At 39.8% G+C, this 25,585-nt stretch overlaps 1 protein-coding gene across 25 annotated transcripts in view; it reads right to left on the bottom strand.

Moving 5' to 3' along the window:
- Positions 1 to 23,729, bottom strand: part of osbp (oxysterol binding protein) — a 35,928-nt gene extending 12,199 nt beyond the window's left edge. For 14 of the 25 annotated variants that reach the window (XM_079812773.1, XM_079812780.1, XM_079812763.1 and 11 more), the window contains exons 1-14: positions 23,629 to 23,686; positions 22,494 to 22,664; positions 10,600 to 10,808; positions 10,310 to 10,466; positions 8,860 to 8,971; positions 8,550 to 8,748; positions 7,337 to 7,451; positions 7,101 to 7,164; positions 5,950 to 6,117; positions 5,622 to 5,867; positions 5,409 to 5,529; positions 2,596 to 2,699; positions 2,232 to 2,327; positions 1,869 to 2,056 (exon numbers count right to left, since the gene is read on the bottom strand). In XM_079812773.1, coding sequence (XP_079668899.1) covers positions 1,869 to 2,056; positions 2,232 to 2,327; positions 2,596 to 2,699; positions 5,409 to 5,529; positions 5,622 to 5,867; positions 5,950 to 6,117; positions 7,101 to 7,164; positions 7,337 to 7,451; positions 8,550 to 8,748; positions 8,860 to 8,971; positions 10,310 to 10,466; positions 10,600 to 10,808; positions 22,494 to 22,627 — 1,913 coding nt within the window. In that variant the 5' untranslated portion in view covers positions 22,628 to 22,664; positions 23,629 to 23,686. Of the gene's footprint in view, positions 1 to 1,868; positions 2,057 to 2,231; positions 2,328 to 2,595; positions 2,700 to 5,408; positions 5,530 to 5,621; positions 5,868 to 5,949; positions 6,118 to 7,100; positions 7,165 to 7,336; positions 7,452 to 8,549; positions 8,749 to 8,859; positions 8,972 to 10,309; positions 10,467 to 10,599; positions 10,809 to 22,493; positions 22,665 to 23,628 lie in introns of all 25 variants that reach the window. The other 11 variants (XM_079812774.1, XM_079812772.1, XM_079812771.1 and 8 more) reach the window with 3 other exon arrangements.
- Positions 23,730 to 25,585: the final 1,856 nt, after the last annotated feature.

The raw sequence follows: 25,585 nt of genomic DNA, 5'->3' as shown, positions 1-25,585 counted from the left end.
GATCCAAGTTCGCAGCGCTTGCAGAGAAGACTGTGTGTATTTTAAATTTATTTGAAAATAGCATTTTCCCCCCTCGGATTTACCGAATTCATACGGGTCATACAGACATCTATATAAATACATAAAAATCACATCCCTGATTAATGGTCTGTTAAATGTGTCTATTATTTGAGCAGTCATTTTTAGGGTTTTAGATTTAATGGCATTACGCTGCCATGACAGCAAAGCAGTAAAATTGGACAACTTCCCACAGAAAAGGTTGTGATTTCGCACTTAAATCATGTTATCATATTTTTTACATCTTGAGGCTAGACTTTTGAAACATTAATTTTAGGGCTGTCACTAATGATTATTTTGGTAATTGAGTAATCTGTCAATTATTTTGATTAATCAGATATTTTTTTGTGGTAATAAAAACAGACCCAAGCAAACAATAACCTTTAAAATGACTTAAAATAAAAATAAAAATTAATCATAATAAATATTATCCTATAAGGCAATACAATTTGGTTCAAATAAAGTATCAAAATTAATAATCATATGGTTTCATAGAAAAACACTGTTAAAATACATAAATATGCACAATATTGACAATCAACTTTGGTACATTATGTATTATAACAAATGCCTGCAGAGGGTGCCAATAGGTCTTGTTCCACTTTACAGCAGATCAAATCCTAAATTCAAAAAAGTGTAACGCCTCTTGCAGTTCAAACCGCTTACGCTACGTCCAACGTCATTGTCGCCCCAGTTAAGCTTTTTTGTTAGTTGAATCAAATGGCGGTCAACCGGAAGCTAGATATTTTACTTTATAAAGTTTTAAATATGGATATTTTTCTTACAAAAGCTTCAGAAGGCCTTTATTAACCCCCTGGAGCTGTGTGGAGTACTTTTATGATGGATGGATGCTCCCATTCACTGCCATTATAAAGCTTAGATTAGACAGGACATTTTTTTTTATATAACTCCAATTGTGTTCGTCTGAAAGAATAAATGTCATATACACCTAGGATGACTTGAGGGTGAGTAAATTATGGGAGAATTTTCATTTTTGGGTGAACTATCCCTTTATTACTGGCCAGGTGACATTTAATTCAAATTCAAAACTTAATCTTTTATATTTGGCCACTTATTTACAATAGAAATGCTACAGCCACTGTAATTTCTGGAACAGGAATATGTGGACATCAAAACAGGCAAACTCAGAGCGAAGGTTTAAACTTTTGCATATTTAGAAACATACTGATGTATTCCCCTGTGTTGGCATAGGTTTAAAAAATGATTTACCATACAAATCTGATGAAATGGCGTGCATTGTGTTCCCAGTTGAACGTTATAAGCAACCCAAACTCCCAGCGTATGCAGAGATGGAGTTTGAGATGTGTTCCACGGATGTAAATGATTATAGTTCGTGTGGAGCAGCATTTACTGTACGGATGACGGAGACGATCTGAGACTCACGTAACCTACACGCATGTAAATAATTAAAGTGCATATTAAAACAGGGCATACATTTATTTAATTCACAGCCTTTTTGACTGCACAATAGCAGTATGCTATAGTATGGTTTTTAAACGGTTAATACATTTTATTGCAGCCTTAGACTATCTAATAATGCGGTTCATAGATTCTCTTACGGTATTTTGCTGGTTAATCGACACGGCTAAATTGCAATCTAGGATTTTTTTGTTTAATTGAGTAATCGTTACAGCCCTTATTAATATAATGTTTATGAATTGGCACCATTCAATTCCATTGCCGTACTGTAACCCAGATTTTTGCTTTTTTTAAAGAAAAGGAGGGACAAATGCTGTTCATTGAGCTCAACAAAATATTCTTTTAAATGTGCGTGTTTGGGAATATCTTACGGGAGCGGAGTCTTCCTCCACAGCTCTTTGGCTTTGAGCGTCTGATAGACGGTTTTCTGTCGGCCCTCAGCGCCGTTCTCCCCCCCTCTGCTGCTCTGCATCACACGAGAGCATTCCATCTTCTCGTCCCACGTCCCAGACAGAACGTAGTGCGCTTTCCCATCTTTATCCGTCACAACCCCTGTGACCTACAGAGAGGCATTGTACAAGGAGGAAGTGAAAGCAGACATCAATTAGAGAAGGATGGAATGGGCAAAAAAAAATAAAGCAAGAAAATGTACAAAGGGTGACGAATGAAAGGGGACAAAACTGACACGTCTGCATTCTGGGAGGAAGAAGTCAGTGGAACAGCTGCTGACTCACCTTTCTGGCCACGTCTCGGGAGAAGTAGCTGTACGGGGCGAATTTGAGATGACAGCGATCGCCTGTTTTGTGGTTGACAACGTCTATTTCTCCTGACTGAATCGAGACAAAGACACTGAGCTTGTATATCAAATGAAAAGACACTCTATAGATATTGCATTTTCAGGGCAACATTTGTATAACAAAAATGAATGCTAGTGGCTGAAAATACATGTATATTATAAATGACAGATGAAAACATATCATTATCCACTGACAAGACCATCAGTTGATTTTGTAACCAACATAAATAGCCCGGCAGTCACAGACTGATGCTGAGAATATGAAAATATATATGCCTAATTAAGTAGACTGTGTTCTCAACCTGATCTATCCAGAGTTTCCCGACAATGATATTGTGCACTGTAGTTGTGACTTTCTTCCAGGTGTAGTGATTGTTACTCTTCTCAAAGACACAATGAATAGAACCTGGAGAAACATACAAGCAGTTCAAAATGAGCTCTCAAACTCTTGCTTGAAGACATATATGCAAGCATAAGACATTCAAGCATCCATCTTTTCATATGAACAAAGTATCATCAACTCATAAACCTCAGTATAGTAACTAGGGATGCGCCGATCCGATACTCAGTATCGGCTCCGATACCGCCATTATTTGCCGGATCGGGTAACGGTCAGACATGACCGATCCAAATCTGATACTTTGTGTATAATATTCTGTGTTACTGTTAAGCCCCAGTGCGCCACAAAAACATTATAAAGCATCATCAACCCTTCTTCGTGCACTTTATTAAATGTTCTGAAGCCATTCCATAGTTTAATGTGAGGTGCAGATGAATATTTAAGGCATTCAATTCAAGTTCACATGAGCGCTTCCTTCCGCTGCGGCTGTCAGTCATTCTCCATTCAGCTTTAAACTTTGTGTCGTGTTCAGTTACGACCGTCAACACGATGAAACGCTCTCCAAGATGATTCAGTGTTCCGGTTATTATGCCTGATCTGTAGATAACGCTCTATGGTTTCATCTAAAATGACTTTATCTGGCGGGAGTTTATTGCGGTTTCTAAATCGTGTGACTTTCTACCGGGTGTTTGTCACAACACAGGACTGACAAACCCATTATATACTCCTGGAGAAAACATCTACTGTATATTAAAATTTAAACATGCAATACAGACACAGATTTAACTGCTGTGACATATAAAAAAATATTATGTAACAATTAAATAAAACTACTCCTCCTAAACAAGAACACAATGTCTTATTTTCAATGAATGATATGCATTCTTTATAACAACTTGCATACAACATTCCTTATAGATTAAATATGGATTAAATAATTAATTTATAATAAATATAATGAATCCTTATCAAAACTAAAGAGGTGATTTTCTGTCTTTTGTTGTTTGATTAATATTAAGAGCACAAATAGAAGCAGGTTAATGGACTGCTGTCACTTTAAGACCGAATGCTGACCGAAAATGACAATAGATATTAGTCATAGTTTTTGTCATTCAAAGCTGGTTTTGATTTTCGTCTCGCTTTTGTCTGTGAAAAATGTTGTTAATTACAATATTGACAAATTATTTGTCAATGAAATTAACAAAGCAACAGATTGAAAAATTAATGGGCCAAAAAAGGCAAGTGAATAAAAAGTTGTCTTTAGTCTAGCAAACTATACCACCTGTGCTTTACTACTGTTATTAACAAGCTAACTTGTCATGCTTGTCAAGCTGGATAACGAGTAAACACCAGGGCCCATATTCATAAAGATTCTAAGAGTCCTCTCAGAAAACTCCTAATTTAGCTTAAAAACTTTTACGTAGGAGTCTTAGCTTAAGAGCTATTCAGGACCGATCTGAGAGCAACTCTGAGCAAGGAAAATACAAAAACTTTTCTCTTAGTGAAGAGGCGGGGCTGACCCCATTGCTACATATGACACAGTCTTTTGAAGACTGTGATTGGTTGGTTGTCCAAAAAGGGGAAAAAAGGAACGCTTTTAAGTATAGGGTCTATTCTAAGCCTTCACTTTGAAATTACAAGCGCAAATTGTCCTATTTTACCGTTCTCTCTCACACACACACACTATATATATATATATATATGTATATAAATTATTTTATTATTTACCATGCTGTTAATTTCCTATAAGGTATTTGATTGGGTTAGAACTATAAACATTGTTCCACTCTTTCCAATTACACTGATTGCTGGCATGTCTATTTAATTGGTGGTTTGAAAGTTGGATTTAATGCAACAAACATGATCCCTGCACGATCTATAGCGTCTTATTAAGTCACTGTCCTCCATCGTCTGCAACACATTTCTTCTCCCTTTTCTCCGCTGCTAAAGAAACTCTTAAGCCTCTTAAAAGTCCTCGTCCGTGCTCCTAACAAATTTGACCTTAAGACCTCTTTTAAGTGTTAAGATGCTTTCTGAATGACTTTTTTCTTTACTAGGATTTTTTAGTTAAATTTAAGAGTAAACGCCCACATTTCTACGATTTTGTCACTAGGAGCTACTCTTTGCATTAAGATTCTTTATGAATACGGGCCCAGAAGAGCTACTGCAGGGACATCACGCTCCTCACTTCCAAACGGAACAAAAGTGGGATTTTGTAGTGACTTAACGTTACCCTGCTGTTGAACTGCCTTCCTCCTCATCAAGGACTCAGAGATGTTTTCGTTTTAGGTGCTGAATCACCACCGTGGTGCTCCCGTGCCATGTCGCGTTGCTTTTGCTGCAATTAACACACTTTTTCGATTTATTAATGGTGCTTTTCGACTGGTACGGCTCGGCTCGGTTTGCTTTTCCGCTGCGTGGTACGACGGAGCCTACAGCACGGCTCGCCCGCTTCCACTCTGCTTTGCGCTCAACCGTGCTTTTTATACTCAAACATCTCCGCGTCTTATTGAGGGGCATAATAGTCGCGCGACACAACGAATCGATAATGAAATTCGTTGCCAACTCTATTAATTATCGAATTTTATCGATTCGTTGTTGCAGCCCTAAATGTATTTTACAACAATGTGTAACATTTTACCAGTTCAGTGCTACACTTATTCACTTTTATTTGTTCCCCACTAAATGTTTTTTTTCACTAAATGTTTAGATTTTATACAATTATGAACAAGTGAGAAAAACATGAACATGGTCCAAAAAAGCATAAGTAGTTACCCATGGGCATAATGGAGAGATATTTGCCCCTGAACTTGCTGGCCAGGGCAATCTCCTGTCTCAGGGTCCAGCCTCGCTCGGAGATTGCGTGATGAGCCGCAGCAGGAGGGTGATGGCTTACCTGAAGAGAGAGATTACGTTTCAAACTCAACTCGTTCATTTCAGTAAGCTCTTCCTCTATCTCAGGATACACATAGGCTGATGTCCCCTCACCTGCTCACAGAGGGACCTGTAGCCGCTCTCCTGGAGACGGTCCAGCTCAAATGTCTCTCCCAGCAGAGGGTTGAAGGGTTTGCCCGTGCGGTGAACTGTAGTTGAGTATGAGGAAACGGTGAAAGCTGCCACGTAGCACATCTGCTCCAGGGAGTTGTTGCACTTGGCCGCCCGGTCCAGCAGTTCGTAGTACTCGAGATCCTCTGAGAGACGCTGCAGCATGGACAGGGGCTCGTTGAAGTTCACCTGGGAAAAGAAAGGATGCGTTAAAAGCAAAGCAATGAATCCGGGCCGCTCGGGATTCTCATAAAGACACCGATGAGCGTACAGGCATAGGGATTTTGGAGAGTTCTTTTCCGATACAGTTCTTCATGATGCTCCACAGATTGAGAGAGTAATTCGGTTTATCTGGGATTCGGGTCCGTCTCTTCCTCACAGGCACCATCTCCTGGGACTGCGGAGACTCGGGATTGGATGCTAGAGACTGCTCGTCCAGCTGTGAGAGATGATAAAAAATTTGCTTCAGACATCAAAGGAGGTTTTTCTCTACCTTTTTTTATGAACATTGTAGGATATTGCATAAAAAAACAACCAAAATGATGGAAACTAGTGTTAATTCCGTCAGCTATTTTTAAATGTAGTCTTAATTTTAGTCATGCGTCATGTGTACTTTTTAGTTATCATCATATTTAGTCAACCTTGTCCTGTTTTTGTTTCATCATGTCTGAGCATTTTATTCTAGTTTTCGTCATGCTGCATAATAGTTCAATTGATAATCGCAATTATTTTGCTCAAAATTATAAATCACAATGATTTTTGTCATTTGGGAAATGTATTTTTACATTTCAGAACTAATGCACTTCTACCTATAAGCAAAAATCAAGAGAATGTCAACCCACACGCAGTTTCCTGATTTATTATAGGCTAATTATCATAGGCCTACTGGTAAAAATGTAAAGATTAAAACAGTGAAATTCCTAGTGATTCAATAATTATAAATGTTAATTCTTTTCAATTAAAACAACAGCAAAGGTTGTGTAAGAGCATTTATTCAGCAACCACAAATCGCAAATATAGTCGAGATTCATGTTTGGATTTATTACAGTTCATCACTGAGAAGGTTTTATCGCAGATTTAGCCACAGCAAACAGTGCAAGCGGCTCGTGACAGAACACAGGCTGACTGAAAGACACTTTCATTTAAGCAGAAAATCTCAAATGGAGATTGCTAAAATGCAGCTTACTTGTTTGTGTGTGTATTGCCCCCATTTCAGCAACTTACATTTTTATTACAGATATTTTTCGCCAATTTCCCAGGATTTTTTTCTTTTCTTATTCGCTAATGTTTTATGCAATATTCCAATTTTGTGCACAAGTTAAAATCATACATTTGGATGGAAACACAGCCATGACATTTTTTTTATATCTAGACCATTCAAGAAATCGAATTTGCAAGATTTCTACAAACATAACGCCTTACCGACGTCGTCCCGTCGTCCATTCCCAGCTCGCTACTGATTCCGCTGACATTACTGCCAGATCTCCTGAGAGAAATGGAAAGAGAGTATGAGAGAGCCAGAGAGTGTGAGAGAGAGGAAGAAGGGGAAGGGAAAGCATAGGACACACACTTAGGTCCAGTAACACTTATATGAGAAGTGAGTTAAGGGACAGAGAGGGATGAGAGTAAACAACAGGAGCGAGGGAGTAAATAAAGACCTGTGATATTTGGGGTCTGCTGGAACTGTGATAAACTCTTGAACGTCCTCGCACGCGTCGAAGAATTCATTCTCATCGTCTTCGTCACTGGCGTCGCCCTTTACTTGAGCTGAGCCTACAGGACGGAGAATGCAGGAAATATAATATATACAGGAAATCTCTGTCATATCCAAATACATAGCTAGTTTTCAAAAATATAGAAATGAGTGTTAGAGATCCCAGGATTTCATCTTTCTGGGTGATATAAATATTCAATATTGCAAGCATCGCAAAGGATACATTACAATTTTTAATTGGCCAATATGTTTCTTAAAGACTAGAAAAAGGCATTTGAATCAGTTCTAATTGTACATTATACATAAAATGCATTAAAATAAATAAATAAAATCTGATTCAATGACTCATTTGTATTGGCCAAACATTTCTCAGTTATTAAAATGTTTTAGTAAAATATACTACCGTATCTTACCAAAAGTTTGGAGTCTGTAATATTTTTTTTAAAGGAATCAATATTTTTATTCAGCAAAAATGTCTTCAATTGATCAAATTGTGACAGTACAGACATTTATAATGTTACAAAAGATTACCATTTCAAATAAATGCTGTTGTTTTGAACGTTCTATTCATCAAATAATATTGAGGAAAAAATAAGTTTCCATAAAAATATTAAGTGTTTTCAACATTGATAATGATCATAAATGTTTCTTGAGCATCAAATCATCATATTAGAATGGTTTCTGAAGGATCATGTGACACTGAAGACTGTAATGATGCTGAAAATTCAGCTTTGATCACAGGAATAAATTAGTTTTTCCTATATATTTGTAATTGTACTGTTTTTACAGTATTTTTGATCAAATAAAAGCAGCCTTGGTGAGCAGAAGAGACTTCTTTCAGAAAACATCTGACCCCAAACTTGAGTGGTAGTGTAAATGTAATATTGCCGTTAATTATGTAAAAAAAGGATTAAATATTATTCTCCCACGTGTTGATTTACTGAAAACAGTGTGTGTTGTGACTGACTTGTGAAACAATCTGACTGATTCATTCAAAAGGATTTGCTCATAAGGGTCATTCGATTTGGAGTCGGACATCACTAGTTGTCTTCTCGCTGTGTGCAACTAGTGAAGACAATGCGTTAAAAAGCTGTGTTATATATTAGTCTAGATATTATTTTGTGGCGTCCAGTCTTTCTGTGTCAGTGACTCTGTACCTTTGTTATCTATGGCAGGGTTGCTCTGGGAAGGAGGCAGTACAGTCGCTCCTCTGAAGGCTCGCTCCAGATGGTTGTGTTGTTTGGCGAGCTGCTCCAGTGTTTCCTCCAGTCGGACTCTCTGCTCTCTCTCGGCCTGCAGGGCTTTCTGCCAGCGCTTACTGTGAGCCTGAGCCAACGATAGGAAGTCCCGGCAGGCCTGGGTATCAGATTGTTAGAGTATCGTTAAGAAAACGTTTAACAGAGTGGTTTCTGTGTGGGAAAAAGACAACCGCAAAGCAAATTCCCTAAAGAAAATATACTGTCTTACGTTGATCATGGCGTTGGAGGTGATCCGGAAGAGTGTGGCTCGCTCCGTCACCTGCCGAATCTTTTCACTCGTCTGTCCTTCCAGCCGAACTCCCTCCAGCTCAGACAAGGACCTGAAAGAAAACATAAGAATCAACAAATTGGACATCACATAGACACTTTATATGAGCACAAAGGCCAAATCTGAGTGGGAAAAAAAAGATTTTCCTTATTTTAAATGTTAATTAAAGCTGAAATAAAATAATTCATACATACGTATACATTTTTTGTATTGTTTTAAAATTTGATATACTAATGGGCTCCAAACGGTTCAAGGTCCAAATGACAGTTTCAGTACAGCTTCAAAGGGCTTTAAACGATACCAGACGATGAATAAGGGTCTTGTCTAGCGAAACGATCCGTTTCTGCGAGAAACCGAGGAGTATTTATGCTATTATTTTACCTCTTATAAGACGAACATGATCATCTCTGAGCTCCGCCATTACTTCCGCTAAGTGAGGTCAAATACGAGCCTGGTCATAGATATATCAATCGTAGATGCCTCATTCTACTGATCCGTGCAAGCGCTAATGAGGCATCTACGTATACATCTATGACCAGGCTTGTTTTTGACCTTACTTAGCGGAAGTAATGGTGGAGCTCAGAGATGATCATGTTCGTCTGATAAGAGGTAAAATAATAGCATAAATACTGCTTGGTTTCTTGCAGAAACGGATCGTTTCGCTAGATAAGACCCTTATTCATCGTCTGGTATCGTTTAAAGCCCTTTGAAGCTGCACTGAAACCCATTGAAGTCCATTATATGGAGAAAAATCCTGGAAAGTTTTCATCAAAAAACGTAATTTCTTTTCGACTGCAGAAAGAAAGACATGGACATCTTGGACGACATGGGGGTGAGTAAATTATCAGCAAAAGTTTATCTAAAAGTGAACTAATCCTTTAAGAGGGTGGGTAATGGTCAGGCGCTGCTAATCAAGTGCCTTTGATTAATTGATCATCAGCAAGTGTGATAACCTCTATAAAAGCAGAAGTTTTGTCAGTTTGCTGGTCTGGAGCATTCAGGTGTGTGTTATCACTATGCCAAGGAGGAAAGACCTCAGCGATGATCTTAGAGAAGCAATTGTAAATCTGAGAAGGGTTATACGGACATTTCCAAACAATTCGAAGACCATCATTGTACAGTGAGGACGTGGAAAACAGACAAGACAGTTGCCAATCTTCCCAAGAGTGGACGTCCCAGCAAACTGACCCCAAGATCAGGCCGTGCAATGCTCAGAGAAATTGCAGACAGCCCAAAAGCTACACCTCAGACTCTACAGGCATCAGTTAACATGTTAAACGTAAAAGTACAAGTTTGTAAAACGTTTTTTTTATTTTTATTATTTATATACGCATTACATACTAGAATGATAGTCAAGTGTATCCAATCTGGTAGAGAAAGAAAGACTGACCGCTGAAGTGCAGAGCCGTGTTTGGCGATGAGGTCGTTGCAGGTGCTCAGATCCTCCACCTTGCTGCCCAGGGTCCGGAGGGTGGACTGCACCTCTGAGTTGCGTGAGCCTCCACCCTGTCCTGCCGCAGGAGGACTGGACTCGTCCCCGGAATCATCTGCAGAGAAAGAAGAAGAGGAACAAAAACTGTGAAACGCCTTTCACCCCAAACAGTATGAGTGTGCAGTTGTGCTATTCTCGAATGTGGTTTCCCGTTCCATTCCCAGTATTAGTAAGGGGGCGTGACTGACCCGATTCAGCTTGCATGCGGAAAGCTTTGGCTTTGGCCAGCTCCAGTGCTGTGATCCACCGCTGCCGTTCCACCTCTGAGCTGGCCTTCAGGTGATACGTCTGCGTGCCGCCATTAGAGATGACGAAATTGCACGAGTCCTCCACCGCGATATTGGCTGTGGCCAGGTTTATGGTGCCCCGACACGTGTGACCCATCTCCGCCTGGGTTCTGGAAGAGTAAGAGGGATGGAGATGAGATGATGTGTTCAAGGTGAAACACTTCATTTGGTCAGTTATATCCAATTTTAGATTTAAACATGGTTCACATGACTTTCAGGAGGCCCTAGGGATGCCAGAATAAGACGCAATGGGCCTCATTTATCAATAGAAACGAATGCAAATCCGAGTACAGAAATCATCTTACGACAGGGTTCACGCGTGATTCATGAAACATTTGTATGCCGCCAATCCCATCGTACGTTGATAAATGTGGTGGCTGAAAAAAAATCATGCCCCTAAAGAATATCCCGCCTCGCCCTGAGAGTTTAAGACATGGAGAAACGTAACCTGGTCAAGAAGATGAAGTAATCTCATCTTACTCCAAAAACACCTGTGAACCTCGTAATTGCAAACAATTACATCATTTATATGTATAGCCTATTACATAACGGTAAATAAAACTAAACATTTACAAATGTATTTCATTTCCCCTCACTCCACAACAAATCCTTTAAATGTAACGGTTTTCAGAACAGTAGCATGAATGAAAATTACGTAGCCATAAAAATATATAAACACAAATTAGATAAGAAGTTAGGTCACAGTGGCATTCATTATATACAACACGTCAAGCCAAAATTGATTTATTTAAAGTGAAAATTAAACAGTATTAGGCTAGTCTGTCATTATAAGTATCAGTATTAGGCCGGCAAGAATCCAAATATGCTTCCATATTTGGCAAAAAACTAATATATTTTGACATTCTACTGTTAAAGGAACACTCCACCGTTTTTAGAAATAGGGCTTATTCAACATCTTTCCTACATTTAGATATGTGGGCAAATGCATTTTTGTCTCAGTGCATGCATTGTTTTAGTTTGGCAGGGTCGCCGCTAGCTTAGCTTAGCATAATGAATGGAATCCTATGTTGCCAGCTAGCATGTCCCGAGTAAAAGTGATCAAAAAAAAAAAAAAAAAACTAGGGCTGTAATCAACCAAAGAAAATCTTGGTCGACTGAAGTCCTGAAATTTTCGACTAAAAATCGACTAAAATGACGTTAGGAATAAGCTGCACACTGTGCGCAGTACTTGGTAGCCTTGTTGTTTGCCTAAATTAATTATAAATAAACATAAAAAACTAGTAGGCTATTTGCAGTATATTAAATAGTTTTTGAGCTGATTATTTTGCACTGAAATGAGTCTGACACACAAGTCTGTCTGCTCTGACAGCGTCGCATCAAGTGCACCTGTGCAATATCATAGCCTATGACTTCCGAGAATATAGTACTATGTGTTGTTAACTAGATATCATCACAAGAACTTTTGAGGAATATGCAACATAATTTAGACAATTGTTTTTGTCATATGTATTATAATAACTGACAGACACTCATTTCAGCCGCTCTGTGCAGCTCGAACAGGAGCTCAGCTTCGCGGCTGAGACACGAATAGACTATTAACTTAAAGCTTTTACTCTTAAACACAAAAGGCACGTCCACTTTAATAAAAAGGGAATATTTATTAACAAGCCAGATCAAGAGCAGAAAAAACGCTCACAATTAAATAAATAATATACAAGAAAACTAGCCTTCTTCTATCTGTCTCTCTTCGCCAGTGGGTTGGGCTAATCCAAAAGAAGTGAAAACAATGGGGGTGTTCTGAAGACAGACTGTTACCTGTGAAACAGGGGTGCACTGAAAACACCCCCATTAGCAATTAGTGCTTTTCACCTGATGAAATGAACGCGGCGCGGCAAAACTGATTAAATGAACGCAGCAAAACTAATGAAATGAACGCGGCAAAAAATCGACCAATCAGAATTTTGGTCGAGCCAGAACGTATCGACTAATAGTCGACTAATCGACTGGGAGATTACAGCCCTAAAAAAACCCCACCTAATTACTTCTTGTGGCCTGCGTATTTACAACGAATACAAATAGCGATGCAGATTAAGACTAGGCGCTTTCCGAGGCAGATATTAACTTGGGACTATATTATGGCGAAGCACAGGCGAAGCACTGCTACTTGGGTGCAGAGATATCACTGGGATTTCATGTGTTGCGTGATATCTCTCTGCACCCAAGTAGCAGGATTCCATTCATTATGCTAAGATAAGCTAGCGGCGACCCTGCCAAACTAAAACAATGTATGCACTGAGACAAAATTGCATTTGCCCACATATCTAAATGTAGGAAAGATGTTGAATAAGCCCTATTTCTAAAAAACGGTGGTGTGTTCCTTTAACAGTTAATAGTCGACTAATGAGCTTTGGTTGTTAGTCAGGATGGAAAATAATCTAAATGATCAGAATGCTCTCATTTCAATTCTTCGCCAGACTCGCTATGCTGCACAGTGCACACAAGTTCAGGCCAACTCAAAAACTTGCATACACAAGCTGAGACCTGACGTGAGATTGGATCATAGTGACGCTCACGTCCACATTGATAAATGGCAAGTTTTGCGTGGAAACTGTTGGACGTTAATTTCAAAAATGAGGCTCAAAGTGTTTCAGACTATGATAACGATAGTCAAAGAGGAGAATTCATAAGGCTCTCTTTAAACTCTGCGGGCAAAAACTTGAACAAAAGCCCCCTGACAGCTGTTTTTCGGCATCTGATGCAATATTCATGAATCAGCACTGAAAGGCAAGCATTCGAGAAATGGCTTCAGCTAGAGTTTCTTTCACTCTTGAGCATTTATGTGACAGAAGATACTGCGATAGCATCGGTAACGTATCTGATATCAGATTGAAGAAGAGCCCCATGTATACGATTGTAGCAAATTCTTGTTCGATAATTCTGAGACATGAATCAATCCAACCAGCTCCAAAATGATGAATAAATCAAATGAGAAACCGCACAAAATGCTATATATTACATGTTCAATAAACTCGATTCCTATTCATAATGAGACAAGTTGTTTGAGACTGAAAATATAAAAATAAAAGCTAATTCAAAACAGTAATAAATACTATAATAGAAATATTCCTAAAATAGTACTGTTGTAGTAATCCTGGTAAGCCGCTCATATGTAAACAGCACCAAATATATCACATATAAATAAAGTTTCCATCTTTAACTGTAATTTGCCAACACAGATGAATCACCAGTTCTCAGGATTTTCCATACTCGGCAGGAAAAACCAGACCAGTTTGGACGGTCCACAACATGGCACAAGACACATGCCAGGCGATTGAGAAGAGGCACAAGCAGGGCTTGACATTAACTATTTTGCTCACTAGTAGCCACTCAGTATTTTCACTGGCCACAATTTTGACAATGATACCATGGGGGAAAACTGCCATATAGATATTTTGGTAACACTTTACAATAAGGTTCATTAGTTAACGTTAGTTAACTACATTAGTTAACATGAACTAATAATGAACTGCACTTTTTTTTAGCATTTATTTATCTTTGTTGATGTTAATTGCAACATTTACTAATGTATTATTCAAATCTTGGTAACAAAAGTTAATGGAGTGTGAACTAACATGAACAAACCATGAACAGCTGTAATTTTATGAAATGCTGTTTCATGCATACTGAGCTTTTTACACTGTTAAAGACTTGGATTCCCATCCCTAACATGAAAAAAAAAAAAAAAAAAAAGTTGGATGTTTGATGGAGTATTTCTGTGCCAAAAATACTCCTTCCGGTTTCTTATAAGTTTCGGAACGTTTTTTTCGAGTATGAGTATATGTGACGTCCGATGAGGCGGAATGTCCTTGTACGGGCCGCACAGGCTCTTCTCCCGGAAGGGCGCAAACGCTTTAGGGAAGCACAGGACTTCACAAAATCAACAATGTCACCAAAGATGTGTGTTTTTGGTTGTCATGGCAAGACAATCATGTTTTTCCGGAGCAGCAACGGAGCTGTGCAAGTGTTTGTTTGTTCCCTGCATTTCGGCGACGATGGTTTATAAACAAGGTCCAGTTCAACTCCAGATTTGTAGCTCGTCTAATGCTGAAAAATGGAGCAATCCCAGCGATTAAGGTTCACGGTCGTGTGTTGGTAGCAGGCGGTAAGTAAAAACTGCTTCAAATGTCTGTGTTGTTAGCTATCGATTCCACTGTTTTTCTATGTAAGCATGCATAGCTCAACGCAACAGCTGCGCGCGCTCGTCATTCTTTAGCTCCGCTCGAACGATACGCCCCCAGCCACTCTGCTTTTTTCGGAAAGACTCTGTACAGCGCATCTTTCTTTTATAAATATAATAAAACTAAAGACTTTTCGGAGATATGAATGATGCAATACTACTCTATAGGTACTCAAGATTGACTGAAAATGAGTGTTTCACCCCCCCCCCTTAACTAACGTTAACAAAGATGAACAAATACAGTAACAAATGTACTGCTCATGGTAAGTTCATGTTAGTTAATGTATTACCTAATGTTAACTAATGAAAACTTATTAGATTAGATTAGATTCAACTTTATTGTCATTACACAAGTACAAGTACAAGGCAACGAAATGCAGTTTAGGTCTAACCAGAAGTGCAATAGCAGCAAGTGCAGGATATACAACGTTTGCATAAGTGCAGGACATGGATATGTACTGAGTATATATAAATATGTCTATAAATAGAGAGATGGTTATTACTATAAACAGAATTTACAGGTGAATATGTACAGTGAATAATATACAGATGGTTAATACTATAAACAGAATTTACAGGTGGATATGTACTATGAATATAATATAATATACAGATGGCTATTACTATAAACAGAATTTTACAGATAGAGGTATACAATGATATGTTAGGCTAAAATGAGGAATATGGCAGTGGATTAAGGTAGTGCAATAAATTATGGACAGAAGCTATCCGAAAAAAAGTGTAAAAGTGCAGTGGAAGTGATTGCATATTACAGTTAGAAGTACGGTGCAAAATACAAATGTAAACAGTAGGTACTGTAAATAACAGTCGGCAGTGCAAATGAGCATAATCCAGTTACGGTGTGGTAGTGCAAAATGAATAAGTAAACAGTTGTTACTGTAATAAGGAGTCGGTAGTGCAAATAACAAAGTGAAGGTGGATGTGAGGTAGGAGAGTTATCAGTATATGAGGGGAGTGGATCAGCGGGGGTTTGAGTTCAGTAAGGAGACAGCTCTGGGGAAAAAACTGTTCTTAAGTCTGCTGGTCCTGGTCCGGTGGATCCTGAAACGCCTGCCGGAGGGCAGGAGAGAAAACAGTCTGTGGGCTGGGTGCGAGGAGTCCTTGAGGATGCTGCGAGCTCGATGCAGACAGCGTTTCCTCTGGATGTGTTCGATGGCAGGCAGTGGAGTCCCTGTGATGCGCTGGGCAGTTTTCACCACCCGCTGCAGTGCCTTGCGCTCCGCAACAGAGCAGCTCCCATACCACACTGCCACACAGTTGGTCAGGATGCTTTCTATTGCGCAGCGGTAGAAGTTCACCAGGATAGCCGAGGAGAGCTGATTCTTCCTCAGTGTCCTCAGGAAGAAGAGGCGCTGGTGAGCCTTCTTGACCAGGCTGGAGGTGTTGGTCGTCCACGACATGTCCGCCGAGATGTGGATCCCCAGGAACTTGAAACTGGAGACACGTTCAACAGCCATTCCATTGATGTGGATGGTGTCGTGTGTGCCTCTTGACTCCTTCCTGAAGTCCACGATGAGCTCCTTCGTTTTGGTGGTGTTGAGGAGCAGGTTATTATCAGCGCACCATGTGGCCAGGTGCTGGATCTCCTCCCTATAGGCAGTCTCATCGTTGTTGCTGATGAGACCAATCACCGTTGTGTCGTCCGCAAACTTGACGATAGAATTAGATCCATACACAGGCTTGCAGTCGGCGGTGAAGAGGGAGTAGAGAAACGGACTTAGCACACAGCCCTGTGGTACACCAGTGTTGAGTGTGATGGATGTGGAGCAGGTGGATCCTGAACGAACATTCTGGGGTCTGTCAGTTAGGAAGTCCAAAATCCAGTTGCACATTGAGGTATTGATGCCCAGGTCTCCAAGTTTGGCTATTAACTTGGTTGGGATGACAGTGTTGAATGCTGAGCTGAAGTCAACAAACAGCATGCGTGCGTAAGTGTTCTTATTGTCCAGGTGAGTGAGCACAGAGTGCAGTGCCATGGAAACGGCATCCTCTGTGCTCCTATTGCTGCGGTAGGCAAACTGGTGTGAGTCCAATGTGGATGGTAGAGAGTCTTTTAGGTGTTCCAGGACCAGCCGCTCAAAGCACTTCATGACGATGGGTGTGAGTGCTACAGGGCGGTAGTCATTAGGGCACCTCGGGTTAGAGTGTTTTGGCACTGGCACAATGGACGTGCGTTTAAAGCATGAAGGTACAGCTGCTTGGGCAAGAGACAGGTTGAAAATGTCTGTAAAAACCTCAGCGAGCTGCTCCGCACATGCCCTGAGAACACGACCAGGGATGTTGTCTGGTCCAGCAGCCTTGTGCGCGCTGATCCGGCTCAGTGACTTGCAGACATCTGTGGAGGAGAGTGTGATTGGTGGGTCAGCTGAGGGTTTGAGCTTGGTGGCAGTTTCTCTGTTGTCTCTTTCAAAACGAGCGTAAAAGTGATTTAGCTCGTTCAGGAAGTTGACATCAGTGGCTGCGGGGGTGGAGTGGGTGGGTTTGTAGTCACTGATGGCCTGGATGCCCTGCCACATGCGTCGAGGGTCAGAGTTGGAAAAGTGACCCTCTATCTTTAGCTTGTAGCAGTGCTTGGCCTTTTTGATGCCCCTCTTCAGGTTTGCTCTGGATGCACTGTAGGCTTGTGCATCTCCTGATCTGAAGGCAGTATTGCGTGACTTCAGCAGGAGTCGCACTTCCCTGTTCATCCATGGCTTCTGATTTGGGTATGTGGTGATCTGTTTCTGGGTTGTAACACTGTCAATGGTGGTATTGATATGATCCAATACAGAGGAGGTGTAGGAGTCAATGTCCGTGTGAGCGCCACTGGTGGCTTGAGAAGCAAACATACTCCAGTCTGTGTTTAGAAACCTTTCCTGGAGTGTGGAATCAACCCCCGCAGGCCACACCTTGATGGTCTTCACTGATGGCTTCACACGGTTGATGAGGGGTGAATATTTGGGGATGAGGAACAAAGAGATGTGGTCTGACTGTCCCAGGTGGGGGAGGGGTGTCGCAACGTAAGCTCCCGCCATGTTTGTGTACACGTGGTCTAAGGTTTTGTTTCCTCTGGTGTGGCAGGAAACATGCTGGTGAAACTTGGGTAGCACTGACTTTAAGTTTGAATGATTAAAGTCACCTGCAACAATAAAAGCAGCTTCCGGGTGATCAGTCTGTTGTTTACTGATGGCTGCATGAAGTTCTTTCATAGCAAGCTTGGCATCAGCATCCGGGGGAATATAGGCTGCAGTTATAATGGTGGAAGTGAACTCTCGCGGCAGATAAAACGGTCTACATTTAACCATGAGAAACTCCAGGTTAGCTGAACAATGACTCCCAACAATAACAGAGTTTGTGCACCAGGCTTTGTTAATGTAAATGCACAATCCACCACCTCTGGTCTTACCGGAGCCATCTAATGTTCTATCCGCCCGGAGCGTGTGGCATCCCGCTAGCTCAATAGCGGTGTCCGGTATTCCGCCGTTTAGCCAGGTTTCCGTGAAGATTAGGACGTTACAGTTCAAAAGTTTCTTGCTGTGTGTGATGCTGAGTCGAATCTCCTCCATTTTGTTCACTAGCGACCGTACATTGGCAAGGAAAATACTGGGTAAAGAGAGCCGATGTGGGGTAAGCCTTAGCTTTAGCCTTAGCTTAGCTCTCAGACCACCGCGTCTTCCCCGCCTTTGTTTACGATCTCGGCGCCGCCTGCGAGCACTTCCGCCCGGCCGGGCAGAGTGCATAGCCTCGGGTGTTCTAGCGATCTCAGGAAGGAGTCGAAGATTGTCCATAAAACTGTCGGAAATTCGCAAACCAATATCCAAAATCTCACCACGGGTGTACGATGTTAAGGCACAACTATTCTGAACGAACAGACCCGAGATGAGCAGGAAAAATACCGCAAAATTGCAGAATCTGGAGAGACCCGGAGCCTCGCGAACTACTCGCGCCGCCATCTTGGGTTTTTTCATCTTGGGTTTTTTCATCTTGGGTTTATTGTAAAGTGTTACCGATATTTTAAATATCTCATAATTTGGCAGCAGGAATATTAGGCTGCTGTCACTTTAAGACTTGACACACGGATCCATTATACTGTTACACGAGTGTTTTTCACTTAAAACATAACTACCTTGGTTTACGAGAATACTTGCCAAGACTGGCATTTTAACATTATTTTGTGTTTATTTGACTGTTTAAGCACCGAAAAAGAACTCAATTTAGTACTGAGAGGCGGCTTTATGTGAGTGTGAGCACAAAATCTGAAGGAATGAGTAAAATTATGCACAATACACCTAGTCCCACGGCGAAATTTAAGCCCTGTAAGACCAACAATATTCATCCGGAGCAAATTAAACGAGTGAGTGAGTGGAGGCGGTTTTGTGTGTAACTCGCTGTCGGAGAGATGAGGGAGAGATGAGAGAGAGATTATATACGTGTGTGTGTGTGTGTGTGTGTATGTGTATATATATATATATATATATATATATACATACACACACGTTTCTGATATATCAGTACCAAAATGTATTGAAAAATCTATCTTTTTGACAGCACTACAGTTCTTAGTTCATTATTTCAGATGCCTTTTTAAATGACTACAATTTAAAAACGTAGATTATATATAAAATTCAACCCGCCAAAGTGGCTAGTAGGAGTGACTGCGCTACACACCACTGCTGAAATACACACGCATTTGGCAGGTGTTAATGTCATGGGTCCTGGGCACAAGAATCCAGAGCATGTAACCTGTGAAACTGAAATCTCTTACTCTCCCTCTACACTTCCTGATGAATCTCACACACACACACACACACACACACACACACACACACACACACACACACAACTAGAGTGATGAAAAACTGGTAAGGACTGCCTGCAGGATCAGAGGAAGTGCTGAAATCAAGTCTTAAGTAGAGCGTGTGATCCTCCTGAACAGAGATGACCTGTTAAGTCAGTCACGTGACCCAAAACTCACTCAGCCAATCAAAATGGTCATGCGGAGGTGGAAGAGACAATGTGCACTTGTGCCTTTTATTTACACTGTAAAGCTACAGTCAGACTTCCCACACCATTTGACTCATGAATTTCCATGACTTTAACAGTTATCGTGATTAATGTTTAAGATTTAAATGTTTCATTTAAGAATTAATTAGTCTGCTATCACAAATAACTATTTCCAGCCGGATTAAAGTCACGTGACCCAAAACTCACTCAGCCAATCAAAATGGTCATGCGGAGGTGGAAGAGACAATGTACACTTGTGCCTTTTATTTACACTGTAAAGCTACAGTCAGACTTTCCACACCGTTTGACTCATGAATTTCCATGACTTTAACAGTTATCGTGATTAATGTTTAAGATTGAAATGTTTAATTTAAGAATTATTTAGTCTACTATCACAAAGAACTATTTCTAGCCGGATTAAACATTTTAGAAGTAGCGCATATCGATAAATAATATCGAAATCAGAACCTGATGTTGGAAACGGCGCTTAATGCCTTCAAATTAAATCACTTTGGTAACTGTATTATACATGATTGGGAAGTTTCCACTATATTTTGAAAAAGTTATTTTGTGCAAATATTTTATATTTTATGACATCACACAATATGTAATGCACTTCTGGGTTTATCAAGACAAGTCTCTGTTATATTAGTGAAGGAAAATATGTAGGTTATTTTTGAACAACGGACTAAATCAGTTTCAATTTAAATTAAGTATATTAAATTTGATGCACATGTAACAGATTATATGACAAACATTTGTGTGCAATATGCTCTTTAACTGCTTAAATTAAATACACGTTTCACATATTTGAGATTTAACAAAAAGTTACTACATTAAAAGTAAGGTTTTTTTTTATTTATTTACATCCACTAGTGATTTTAATGAATTTTCAGCATCATTACTCCACTCTTCACATGACCCTTCAGAAATCATACAAAAAAAAAGATGATTTGTTGCTCAAGAAATATTTCTAATATCAACATTTTTGTGGAAACTGTGATACAGGATTTTTTTGATGGACAGAAAGTTCATAAGAATTTATGTTTTAATTTATGTCTTTACTGTCACTTTTGATCTATGTAATGCATCCTTGCTGAATAAAAGTTAATAACTGGCCCCAAATTTCTGAACGGTTGTGTTTCCATTCAAGTAAGTACCATGGTTGTGATGCATCTGGAGCCTGTTAGATCATCAAATGTCTGATAATTCACCATATATATGTGTCATTGAGAGAAACTGGATGCTTCAGCGCCACACACAGCACGTTTTGTTGATATTCAGCTCGATCTGAATGAAGCACTAACGTAAAACAAATTTGCTTTGGCGTGGCTTTAAAACAGCATTCAATGACATTTACATTACATTTCCGTATTCATGTACAAACACAACATAATAAGGAAAGCAAAAACAGTGCAGATACACTCATTAGCCAACTGGACCTTGTTATGTTATCGCACATTTACAGAGTTAAACATCAGATGATGAGGGTGGATTTTAAAGAATGTGTTTATCCTCTCATCTCAAACTGTTGAGCAAACAGTGAGGATCGCACGAGCAAACAGACAACATTCGGGCGCTCCTGCACGCTCTCACATGCAGTATTAATAATTGACAGAGCCCAATACAGCTTTACCACTAGATCAACTCAAATCTAATTACGTAAAATGGCATCATCTTACAGACAGACAGCTGTTGAGTTTTTTTTGCCCGTTTAGCATCCACAAGTCGTATGACTTGGGACGTTATCAATTCATCACAAACAATATGGGACGGGTTATGTACATAAGCCTAAAGAGGACCTATTATGCTTCCTTTACAACGTTCTTTAGTGTGTATTGTTGCTTTCTGAACATGAAAAAGCTCTGCAAAGTTACAAAGCAAAAAGAGATATTCTCTATATCATTCCCTGAAACGCCTCCATTGTAGCCTTGAGTTTCTACCGGGAACTAATATGTGACAGTATCCCCTAATTTAAATAATTCCCGCCCAAGGCATACGGAAAAAAATGGGCTGAGGCCTTGTTGTGTTAGTTAGTAGTGTGTTACACTCGCCGTATGGTAAGGGGCGGGACATTTGGCACACACACTTGAAGAATCACAACACACTGGTCCAGCCGACCAATCAGAGCACATTGTGCTTAAAGAAGGAGGGGCTTCATAGAGACAGGAACTAAACAGAGCGATACTGATAGACTGAGATGAGAGGAGCTGCAACAATGCGAAATTAATGTTTTTTGAACATTCACGCATGAAAACTTCTAGTCGACTCTAACAACAAAACCAAGGCTTTGTAAAAGAGCATAACAAGTCCTCTTTAATACTCAGGGTTAGAGGTTTTGTATGAGCAATCAGCAATGGCAACGCTTGCCATACCAAGAATGTCATGTAATTACGCTATCTAAATCTTTGCACCTTATCAGATATTGGTGAAAGGCCAAAGAACACTTGACAGTGTCACAAAGGGTTCATTAGGACATCAGACGTTCCTATCAGCCATTGGGAGACCAGTTGTCTGACGGAAACGATACCGGTGACATTTTCTTTTGTCTCTAGAGTGTGCTAATCGACAACAACACACCACAAACTCTCACCTGTAGTAAGACAGCAAGCCATTGCTCAGGACGAACCATCGCCTTTGGTATCCCTTGATGTAATTAGTCCATTTAAAGAGCCAGCCTTTATAGGTGTCTCCAGGGGCCGGGGTGGGCGCTTTGGGCTCCGACATCACGACAGCCCGTGGCTTCACAGTGTCTGACGGGGGTCTGGGTAAACACAAAAGGTTAAACGGGTTAGTTGACACAAATGCCTGTGTGATTCACACCATGTTGGGTAAACTCACTGCCTTTCTCTATGCCAGGGCACCTGAAATGTTTACATACACACCTAAGTTGTGTTGTTCCCCGCCCAGACAGCATTTTTGTGCTGTCTAAAGGGTTCTGTGGGGTTGACAGCACCTTAGGTTTTGACACAAATCTCAAATCTAGCTAAATAACGTGTGTTATACTTAGTGGATATCATGTCAGTGAGCTCGTTTCGCTTACGTGTCACTCAGTGAACCTAACGTTACTTCATTTCATTTACAGACACGAATCAAAACAAAACCTTATAAACGACAGTGTTTATGACCGTGATAAACAAACACAAACATATCTCGGGCTAGTTTAAACTTTGTTTAGATAAACGAGGCCTGTATTTAGGAGTCATTCACACACAACTACGAGTCCAAACGACCTTAAAATGTCAAAGTTCATTAACACCACTATGAAATATATAACAAGCACTCTTAATGTTTTAATAGAAATCCAGTTTGCTTATTCGCATGTGCACAAATGCAAACGTAAAATGACTTTGACGGCTAATTCAGCTAACGGCTAATAAAATTGACGCGCTATCGCGAGACATGGACGAGTACAGTCAAAAACACGAATATCTGTGTAAATGAAACACTTACGTGATAATAAATCACCTATCAACCATTCAAATACGCGTTTACCCTCTAAAAGACCTGTAATATTGTTAGCGTGCGGGGGAATGTGTGTTAAACTGAAGCTAACTAGCCTGTGCTAAGCTTCAAAGCTCTGTATAATGAGAGAAATCCCGTCAATTAATGCAAAACATCAGATGAAACCTCCGGACAACAACCGAAAACAACATGACAAGACAGGGAAATGTGAATTGCCCGGTGTTGACATGATTTAAAGTGTGTTAGAGCAGGCCAGCTCTTACCTGATCTCTCAATGATCCCCTCTGAAGAAGGAAGTCAGTGACATGAGATCACAGGAGTGAGCGAGTTACTCACACAACTCGCATAAAAGTCACTTTATCGCATCTTTCCCAGTTCACAGAATACAGACACCGTCCTGATTCTGGTCAACACACGTGTATAAGTGATTTGACTCACTCGTTAATGACATTTTAGTTGAAACGGATTTGTTTTTAATGAGTAAATGTGATAAAATAGTAGCCAAATATAAAGCTGATCGAGTGACAGTGATTTTACAAGATGCTGATTGTGTAAAATAAGTGCTCGGGTGGTTCATTGTCTTTATACAACGATGGCAACAGTAATATGACGAAAACACAAATGTTTAATAATAATAAACACTTGTATACTTGTAATGATCGAAATACAGTTCTTAAGTAATTTAATTCATTATTAAATTTCATTAAACCTCTTTAAATAGCCTAACAAACAGACATTATCATTGTTAAACGCAAATTAAATAATTCCAAGCAGCATATAGCCTACAGAAAGAGAAAATAAATAAATAAATAAAAACAAATAATAATGGTGTGTTCAAATGATCCTGGGAAATTCGTATTTACAAGTTGGGAAGTCATGTTTGCGAGTTGGGAAGTCGTGTTTACGAGTTGGGAAGTCATTTATGAGTTGGGAAGTCATGTTTACATGCTGGGAAGTCGTATGTACGAGTTGGGAAGTCATGTTTACAAGTTGGGAAGTCGTTTATGAGTTGGGAAGTCGTATTTACAAGTTGGGTAGTCATGTTTACAAGTTGGGAAGGTGTGTTTACGAGCTGGGAAGTCGTTTATTAGTTGGGAAGTCATGTTTACATGTTGGGAAGTTGTATGTACTAGTTGGGAAGTCATGTTTACAAGCTGGGAAGTCATATTTACGAGTTGGGAAGTCATATGAGTTGGGAACTCGTGTTTAGAAGTTGGGAAGTCGTTTCTGAGTTGGGAAGTTGTATATACGAGTTGGGAAGTCATGTTTACGAGTTGGGAAGTTGTATGTATGAGTTAGGAAGTCGTGTTTAGTTGGGATGTCATTTATGAGTTGGGAAGTCATGTTTACGTGTTGGGAAGTCGTGTTTACGAGTTGGTAAGTCGTTTATTAGTTGGGAAGTCATATTTACGTGTTGGGAAGTTGTGTTTACGAGATGGGAAGTCGTTTATGAGTTGGGAAGTCATGTTTACATGTTGGAATCATGTTTATGAGTTGGGAAGTTGTATATACGAGTTGGGAAGTTGTATGTATGAGTTGGGAAGTCGTGTTTAGTTGGGATGTCGTTTATGAGTTGGGAAGTCATGTTTACGTGTTGGGAAGTCGTGTTTACGAGTTGGGAAGTCGTGTTTACGAGTTGGGAAGTCGTTTATGATTTGGGAAGTCGTGTTTATGACATCAGGTGTGTTCAAGTCACTTTCGTCACAGAAAGATGGCGGTGTACCTTCTCTTAATTAACTTAAAATAACAATTAATTAATTAATTAATTAAACTATACCGTAGTTAATCAACTTAATTAGCTTAAATACATTTATTTACTTCTAGAAAATCAAGAACAAAGAGTGTGTATCAGGTGTGTTTAGCTTTTTGTTTTTATTTAAAGCCACTGTAAACTGTGTTACATATTATATTGTTATAGGTTAATGATATTATATTTGTATGGGCAATAAGCTTATTTTTTTGAACATAAAAAGCCTGACATGCACCTAAATTGTAAAATAGGGGTTTAAATCCAGAGCTTCCACTCATTTTTACGAATTTATGATGCCATTCATCTTTCCAACATGATTTTAACGCACCATAAATACAGAAATATTTAAAAGCAAAAGCTTATGTTAATCAATATTGCAAGTCATTCTGAGGGTTTTAAGGCATTCCTGTTTTTAGCTGCTTTAAGGATTGAAATCAAATTTATGCTACAAAACTTGGAGCAGTTTTAAC

The sequence above is a fragment of the Gobio gobio genome (genome assembly GCF_949357685.1).
Source record: "Gobio gobio genome assembly, chromosome: 3".
Lineage (NCBI taxonomy): Eukaryota > Metazoa > Chordata > Actinopteri > Cypriniformes > Gobionidae > Gobio > Gobio gobio.
The sequence above is the reverse complement of the archived record's forward strand: the minus strand, read 5'-3'. Positions and strand labels throughout refer to the sequence as shown.